The sequence below is a fragment of the Arachis hypogaea genome, chromosome 11 (assembly GCF_003086295.3).
Source record: "Arachis hypogaea cultivar Tifrunner chromosome 11, arahy.Tifrunner.gnm2.J5K5, whole genome shotgun sequence".
NCBI lineage: Eukaryota > Viridiplantae > Streptophyta > Magnoliopsida > Fabales > Fabaceae > Arachis > Arachis hypogaea.
The window spans coordinates 67,708,479-67,716,785 of record NC_092046.1 but is presented as its reverse complement, the minus strand read 5'-3'; the positions used below and the strand labels follow the sequence as shown (position 1 = coordinate 67,716,785).

Below are 8,307 nucleotides of genomic sequence, written 5' to 3'. Positions count from 1 at the left end.
ATTATTATTATTATTATTATTATTATTATTATTATTATTATTATTATTATTATTATTATTATTATTATTATTATTATTATTATTATTATTATTATTATTATTATCTTTTTTCTATTTTTTTTTTGTTATTTCACTATCATGTACCTACATCCACCACAATTTGTAGTTATGGAAAAAGATATAATAGAAAAATAATATTTTTAAAAAATTAATTTTAATATTTCAAACTTAGAGAAAAAATTAAAAATTATGTTAAATGTTAGGGATTAAAATAATAATTTATTTTTAAAATAATTTTGTATACTTGAATGATTTTAAAGTTATATTCCAATTTTTTAAAACAAAATCTTAAACTTCTAAGAATCCAACACAGAACAAATAGGTTCTTTAATTTTTACATACAGTAAATATATTTATTCTATTAAATTATGCAGTTTGAAATATTTTAACCTAAGTATAACAATTTATTACAGTATAAATTTACGATAAAATTAAGTCAAAATTATTCAATAGAGTATAAAATTTGCAGAAGTCAGCTGTCCTTTTTTTTCCCTTTCCAAAATTCCAGTCTCCAAATTCCAAACAAGAAACAGAGGTATCGTTATCTTTATTCTCCGCCCGAATTTCATTTGTTTGCCTGAGCGAAGAGCCGCAGAGAGAGAGATGGAAGGAGGAGTAGTGTTTGGTGGAGGCAGAGCTGTTGCTGCCTCTTGTGTCTCTTCCTCTCTTCTCCGACCAACCACCACCAAGTTCACCGTTTCAGCCTCCACACGCCGACACCAACACCAACACCTCACTGCATTCCCTTCTCATTCCCATCTTTTCTCTTCTTCTTCTCCGTATGCCAAATCCCTTCGCGCCAGAACCGCTTCCAACCCCGGCATCTTCCTCCCACACCTAATTGCTTCTCTGGTTTGCCCCTCTCAATTTTCAATTATTTATTTATTCATTCATTCATTTATTTATCATCGCCTTATTTTGTCAATGCTTCTTGTTCTTGTTGTTATGTGCAGGAACAGGTTGACCAAACTTACATAATGGTCAAACCTGACGGCGTTCAACGTGGCCTTGTAAGCCTCCTACTTTTTTTTTTAACTGCTTTTGGTCAAAGCCCGGTGAATTAAAGGGATTTTTTATGGAATTTGAAGTTTAAGCTTAGAATTATTTATTTACTTATATGATGGATTCTTTTTCTCTTTGTTCTACGGGTTATTGGTTCTTGCAATACTGAATACTTTGTTGTTGAACTGGTTTAGGTAGGAGAAATTATTTCTAGGTTTGAGAAGAAAGGGTTTAAGTTAACTGGCTTGAAGCTCTTCCAATGCTCAAAGGAATTAGCTGAGGTTTGTACTCGCTGAAAATTCAATCAATGCTTGTATTCTGTATAGTAAACTAGTAATGTTGTATATCTGATGTTTTCACACAGTTAAGGACAATTGTTTTTAGTTATTGTTCTTATTAGCGTTTAGCATATACTAATTGCATATGATGGTTATTGTATGAAATACAACAATTTGGAGTGTTTGAATAATGATATCTGACCATCCAATACACCATCTCATTGGATCCAAGTTCTCATGATTGATTGCTATATTGTATGATGTGAACTTACTTCACATGTTTGCATTAATGTTGGTTCTATCTAGCTTTTGGCTTTTGATATGCTATTTGCACCATTAAGGCTTAGTGCTGCTGTGTATGGTTCCAGGAGCATTACAAGGACCTAAAAGGAAAGTCATTCTTCCCTAAGCTGATTGACTATATTACTTCAGGTCCTGTTGTGTGCATGGTATGATTCTGGCCTGCCCATTTTTGCCTACTTTTACGAAATATATCTGTTGAATTCTTCTGGTTTTGATATAATGTTGTATTTTGCAAGGCTTGGGAGGGTGTTGGAATAGTGGCATCAGCACGTAAACTTATTGGAGCTACAGATCCTCTACAAGCTGAACCAGGCACAATAAGAGGAGATCTCGCAGTTCAAACAGGAAGGTAAGTCCCCTAATGCTGTACAATCTGCCTTGTTACTTTCGAGGGCCTCCAGTCAATCAAGGTGTGGAGTATATGTATTTCTTGTTGATTGAGTCTCAAGAATGATGAGTTTATGATGAACTTGTGGCAGGAACATTGTTCATGGCAGTGACAGCCCTGAGAATGGAAAGCGGGAAATAGGTAAGGCCCCCATTGCCATCCAGTGTAATCCAAATCCTTGCAACACAAATGTTATATGAATTTTGAAAAAGAGAATAGAAAATCTCTCCAGTAATATAAACATTAGCAGGTTTCAGAATCAAGTGTTTTGGTCACAGTTTACAATAACACTGAATTTTATTTGCTGTGAACTAGCATCGGTCTACTTTTTAATTAGCGAGTATCAAATGATGTCCCATTTCTCAATCACTTATAATTGAAAGATTGGGATTGCATAGTTATAGATATGTGATGCTTGAACATCATGGCTGGCTAGCATTTTAGGTACCGGAAACTCTTGAAATATCAGGAAATTTTAGTTACTGGAACTCAATGTCCAGAAAAAGAGGTTGGATATTAAAATGAAATTAGGGTCCTTCAAGTTGAATAGGTGATCATGAGGGAGAGAAGAAAATATTACAGGAAAGAAGGGTGAATGAGGTGCTAGCCACCTGTAACAGTAGAGAATAGATAATCAATACACTTTGGAGTGTGTTTCTGTGGTAATGGTATTTAGTATTTACTATTATCCATATCGTCAGATTTATTTTTCACCTGGTCTTTTAGAGAATTCGAGTTCGAAGCTGTTATCAAGTTTACCGAAAAATGCTGAAATTGTTCGATCTCTAGGACAATACGACAAATATGGACTCATCATGATTTTGGGTGCTTTCTTCAATAAATTAAGAATATATATCCAAAATAGGTGCCTAAGAAATTTCGTATCGGACGTTTTCGTCCCCAAAATAATTTATTACATTGAGATGCCTAAACTTTACAAAAGTAAGACAAGGTGGTCTTTCCACCTCAATATAACCACAGCAAACCCGGGAACTTCCTGCCAGTGTTTCTTGCATGGACTGACGCCTAGGAGTGAGAGGGTTGTGCTAAATGAAGAGCTCTATTCCGGTCCATAAAGTGAGGAATCAGGTAGCACGACTTAAGGATCGATCTTAATAAAGAAAGGAGAGTGATTGAGAGGAGAAAGACTTAAGATGCTCTTTGGATACGTCGTCCGTCCTTCCCTGAAATGGAACTTTCATACTGGAGCAAGAACTAGCATGAAAGTCGATCTATTACGACCTACGCGGTTGTTCGTATTTCAGCATTTAGGAAAACAACAAGCCTTGGTGCGACCTGACTTGGAACTGGAATTGGCAAAGAAGGAAAGATGCCCCTGCTTTTTCAGGGTAAGAAGGGGTAGAGAAAATACTATTCCCAGGGATTCTATTACTTTTTACTATTCCCTAGATCCAGTCGGAACCTTTTTTTAGATTGGGTTGCTGGATACGGGATCCTCGTAGTAGGCTTGACCCACATCCAGCCGAGAGACGGCAGCTTGGGAGTCACACTTTTGAGGACTTATTTGTCCAAATGAAAATAACGGGTTAGACTGAGGTAGGGACTTATATGTCTTATTTTTGTAAAATTAAGGGGATCTTAAAATTTTGTTGGGAACAAAAACGTCCGACACAAAATTCCTTAGGGTCCTATTTGAGCATATACTCGTAAATTATTGATGTTGTAGCACACATTGTATTGCTAATATCTTGAAAATCTCTTTGCAAACAGAATAATCTGTTCTGTTGGATAGTAAATGGTTTACAAATTACAGTTGAACTGGACATGCTTTTAGAAATAACGGGTTTGAGAATTTGTGCTGTAATGTATGTTATGTATAATAGCTCATTAACCACTCGTTATTTCCATTTGTGGCAGCTCTATGGTTCAACGAAGCCGAATTATGCCAATGGAATCCTGCCCAAGCGCCATGGCTAAGAGAATAATAAATTGCAGAATCTCATGTTCAATGATACTTGCAGTTTCAGAAGAGTTCAATAACCTCGTCAATTGTTTCAGTTGTCAATGTTTCTACATTAACTTTCCTGAATAAACAGTCGCTCAGAAATTTTGTATCACTGCATTAATTTCACAGATTAAACAGTTTCTCAGATACCTTTGTGAATTCTTGCCCTGGTTCTGAATTTTGAATTTGTCAAGTACATTCTGTTAACCTCTAATTAGATCAAATTTGAATGGGAGGTTCTGTTTTAACCAAAGCAAAATAAACAGACATATCCAACCGTTGAAATAAAAAAAAGTGAAATTTGCACTATAAAATTGCATGTGAAGATAAGAAGGACGATGTTATGATTGAGCAAAAATTCAACGGATACAGCCAAAAAGATTAAATATTCTGAAAGCTTTATGACATGTTGCAGATTAATTAACTAAGATACAAGACAACAGATAGAAGCCTTGGAAAATGTAGGCATGAGACATGGCATAATAGACCATTTTTCACATCATAATTTTCTCTCTATTTGGAAAATTCACAAACATCTGAATATTGAAGATCACTCTCCCCTTCACTACTGCTATGTAATTCAACTGAGCTCGATGAAACAGATCCAGAACTACCCTCCTTTGCCGAGGCCACCTCGCCACAAGACGAGACACTCGAATTACTAGGTTCCTTAACTTTAAAGAAACGAAGAATGGAAACATTATTGTGACTTCCCTGTCCAGTGTTGTTCCCAGTACAAGCAATATCACTTGAAGAGCAATCGGTGTCCATCATAGTTATCTCAGTTATTATATGATGCTGGGAAATTGAAGCACTTGGTGGATTGTTGCAATTATGGTTCATATCTGCTTCCTCAACGCAAGATGAACTAGCTGAAGAATCATCCCTAGATTCATCCATTTCTACAGCTTGTGCACTTACATCGCCACGTTTAGCACCAAGCTTTAGCTTCAAAAGAGTAGCTTCTGCATAAATAAAATAAAAAATTGTGAGAATAATTTAATAAGATGAAGAAACCCTAATCTAAGAAAAACAGGAAAAAGAGTAAGTAAAGGGAAAGAGAGTACCGTATATAGAGAAGGAGTCATCTTTGAGAATCTTGGAAGGGGAACCGTCTAAGGTGTCCAGGGACGAAGAAGCGGCTCTGATCCGACCAAACATGGTTCTTCTGTCTGCGATAGGTGCGGGTTGGTTCGGGTCGGGTACCCGCGGGGGGCGGGGGTGAAGAGAGATATATAGAGACCGAAGCAGGTTTTGGATTGGCTTTCACATATTGTGGCGCGCTTTCAGATTCAATTGTGAAATTAAAGCGCCAATCCTGCTTTGAGAACTTATTTTCCGCATGGAGGCTGCCGTTTCATTTTGCTTTTTGTTTATGACAAATTTAATAACAATTAGAATTAACATGTTAATTAATGAAAAAAAAAATATGAGTAATACTATACATCTAAATTTTTTTATGAACCAAGTCCAATCAAATTAAACATTAAGACTTGAAATAATGCTAGCTATAATTAAATTTTGTTATATTAAATCAATTTAGTTAAACTTAATTAACAAAAATATTTGGATATGTAGTATTATTCAAAAAATATATATGTGATTTTCAAAAAATGAGAATTCAGAGAATGAATTATCTTAATTTTTTTCCATGATTGTTTGATAAAGTGTGATAGAAGATATTAAATAGTAAAATATCATATTTTATCAAACAATTGAAGAAAAAAATTGAAAGGATCCACTCTCTATTTTGGATACTTTTTCAAAATATAGGGACAAATCCAAATAAAGAATTTGCCATAGGCGGATTTTATAAGAAAAATGCTACCTATTTTTTTAAAATTCAGTTTCTGTTCAATTATTTTTTAATTAAGCCATCTTTCCATTTTTTAGGCAAACACATTATTAGTCAAATTTAATTTAATTCTTATTAACTAAAATTTCTCTAACTTTTTCTCTAAAAATAAAATGGTTACTTTTGTTTTCTTTAGAGTAATTATTCAAATCACTTTTATGAGTTTTTAAAATTAGACATTTTAGTCACCCAAATTTTAAAATACACAACATAATTTCTAACGTTTATTTTTATTAGACGATATAGTCCTCTTCCGTTAATCACTAACGGTAACTGTTGATGTAAAACGTTGACTTTCACATATGATTGTTAAGTGTTGTGTGAGATTTGGACAAATTAGTCTCTATGTTAAAGTACAAAAACAATCTCAAAAAAAATTAAAAAATTTAAAAAATTTTAAAACAGCCTCTAAAAAATATTTAAAATTTTTAAAAATTTCTTCGAATTATTTATAAATAATTATTTCTAAATTAATAAATTTTAATTTCTAACATTTTTTGCCGATTTGTCTCAAATTTGATTACTTATAGTTATAGATACTAATTTTTTAATATATTTTAAAATTGTAAATTATAAATTAATTTTAAAAAGGCGCTATTTTAAAAAAAAACTAATTTAAAATTAAAAAACCTATGTTTATTTTTTTATCATTTAAGATATTAATTTAATTTAATTTATAGATATTCTATTCTATAATCATTTTTTAATGACGAAGAAGAAAATATACTAATATTGTATAAAGAGATAGAAAAATTCTCATTTAACATAAATTTTTTGCATAACAATTGAGAATATTTATGCAAATACTTATAAAAGTAACACTTTAAAACTTGCACGTAATGCGAACCAAATTTCTAAATTTTGGTCAATATCTTATAAGTTTAGGTATATAAATAATGATCTTTATAATACAATGACCTTTTAATTCGTTATTATTATGGTTTCTACTTTTTACATCACATCTATGTAGGCATAATAGGTTAGTGATTAAATAATGTTATTTCTGATGTCATTTTAGAGTTAATAAATAAAATCATTTTTTAGTATATATTTTATTATTTTTTATATTTTTTATTTTTTATATATTTTTTAATAATATTTTATTATTCTGATTAAAAAATATTATAAGATGTTTGACTTTTGCAAAAGATAAAAAAATATTCGAAGGAACTATTTTGGAATTTTATAATCTTTTAAGGTAGCGTTTGGTGGAGAGATAGGAATAGAAAAACTGAGACTGAGAGACAGAAACTAAGAGACAAAGATTGAAATAAATTTCAGTATTCTGTTTGATGCAAAAGAGGAGACAAAAATTGAAACAAGAATAAAATCCTAATTTAATTTGTACAAAAAATAAAATTAGAATTAATTAATTGAAATGAGGGTATTTTAGGTATAAAATGTTATTAAAGTTTTAGTCTCTATCTCACAAAATTTTAGTCTCATGTGTCCTCACTTTTTGGAGGTACTGAAATACTGAAATTTTAGAGACAGAGACAGCAATTTTAATACCAGTCTCTAAACCAACAAACATGATACTGAGTTTCAGTCTCTCAGTCTCTGCTTAATATCTCAAAACAAACGCTACCTTAGAGACTGTTTTGAGATTTTTTAAAATTTTTCAAGGGCTATTTTATACTTTATCTTGGAAATTGATTTGTCCAACTCGCACACGCAGACACTTAACGGTTATTTGTGCGAGTTAACGTTCTACATCTCATCATTAATGACTAATGAAAAAAGACTGTATTGTCTAATAAAAATAAATATTAAATTTTTTTTTGTATATTTTAAAACTTAAGAGATTAAAATAGGTAATTTTAAAAATTTTAACCACTGATTTAGATAGTTACTATTTCTTTTATTTTTCATTTTCTCTTTTTCAATGTACCCGTCAACGTCATCATCATTGTGCTATCATTTTTTCTTTAGTTTTCTGCCTCAATCAATTCTTATTCTTCTTACAGTAAAGTAAAATCAAAATTTATTCGATATTATTATTATTATTATTATTATTATTATTATTATTATTATTATTATTCAAAATGCTGTTAATAATATCAAGGAGAAATGAGTCCTATTTTTTTTTTCTAATGTCACCCACTTTACAAATGATTTTTTTTGGGTATATATTTGCAACTTCATTTTTTTTACTTCTTAGTTTGATAAAAAATGTGTACTATTTAGATATTAGTAGAAGTTGATATTCAACACTACATTAATATTTTAAAGCGTTAATAAATTTCGTATGATTATTTTGTTGGAATAAATAATGTATTGGTCTTTAAGATTTGAGATCAAAATTAAAATTGTTCTTAATCTTTTTTTTCTTTTAATTCAAAATGATCTTCAACGTTACATTTCAAATTAAAATCATCTTTTTAAAATTTTTCGAACAAAAATATCCTTTTTTTTGTTCTATCTCCAATCTCATCATCCATCACCACCACTCTTA

At 31.2% G+C, this 8,307-nt stretch overlaps 2 protein-coding genes across 2 annotated transcripts; one reads left to right on the top strand and one right to left on the bottom strand.

Moving 5' to 3' along the window:
* Positions 1 to 378: 378 nt before the first annotated feature.
* On the top strand, positions 379 to 4,204 carry LOC112722206 (nucleoside diphosphate kinase 2, chloroplastic). The gene is made up of 7 exons (XM_025773187.2): positions 379 to 912; positions 1,014 to 1,070; positions 1,257 to 1,343; positions 1,709 to 1,789; positions 1,880 to 1,992; positions 2,123 to 2,172; positions 3,910 to 4,204. The coding sequence occupies exons 1-7, from the start codon at positions 664 to 666 to the stop codon at positions 3,975 to 3,977; spliced, it is 705 nt and encodes a 234-aa protein (XP_025628972.1). The 5' UTR covers positions 379 to 663; the 3' UTR covers positions 3,978 to 4,204.
* A 114-nt stretch (positions 4,205 to 4,318) lies between these two features.
* On the bottom strand, positions 4,319 to 5,332 carry LOC112722207 (uncharacterized). Its single transcript, XM_025773188.2, has 2 exons — positions 5,065 to 5,332; positions 4,319 to 4,962 (listed from the first exon to the last, which is right to left on the bottom strand). Exons 1-2 carry the CDS (start codon positions 5,156 to 5,158, stop codon positions 4,511 to 4,513), a joined length of 546 nt encoding a protein of 181 aa, XP_025628973.1. The 5' UTR covers positions 5,159 to 5,332; the 3' UTR covers positions 4,319 to 4,510.
* Between the last annotated feature and the right edge of the window lie 2,975 nt (positions 5,333 to 8,307).

Coding starts and splice junctions, on each gene's coding strand:
- LOC112722206 (XM_025773187.2), top strand. CDS start 664: ATGGAAGGAGGAGTAGTGTTTGGTGGAGGCAGAGCTGTTGCTGCCTCT. Junction 913..1,013: donor CACACCTAATTGCTTCTCTG/GTTTGCCCCTCT, acceptor TGTTATGTGCAG/GAACAGGTTGACCAAACTTA. Junction 1,790..1,879: donor CAGGTCCTGTTGTGTGCATG/GTATGATTCTGG, acceptor GTATTTTGCAAG/GCTTGGGAGGGTGTTGGAAT.
- LOC112722207 (XM_025773188.2), bottom strand. CDS start 5,158: ATGTTTGGTCGGATCAGAGCCGCTTCTTCGTCCCTGGACACCTTAGAC. Junction 4,963..5,064: donor TGACTCCTTCTCTATATACG/GTACTCTCTTTC, acceptor TTATTTATGCAG/AAGCTACTCTTTTGAAGCTA.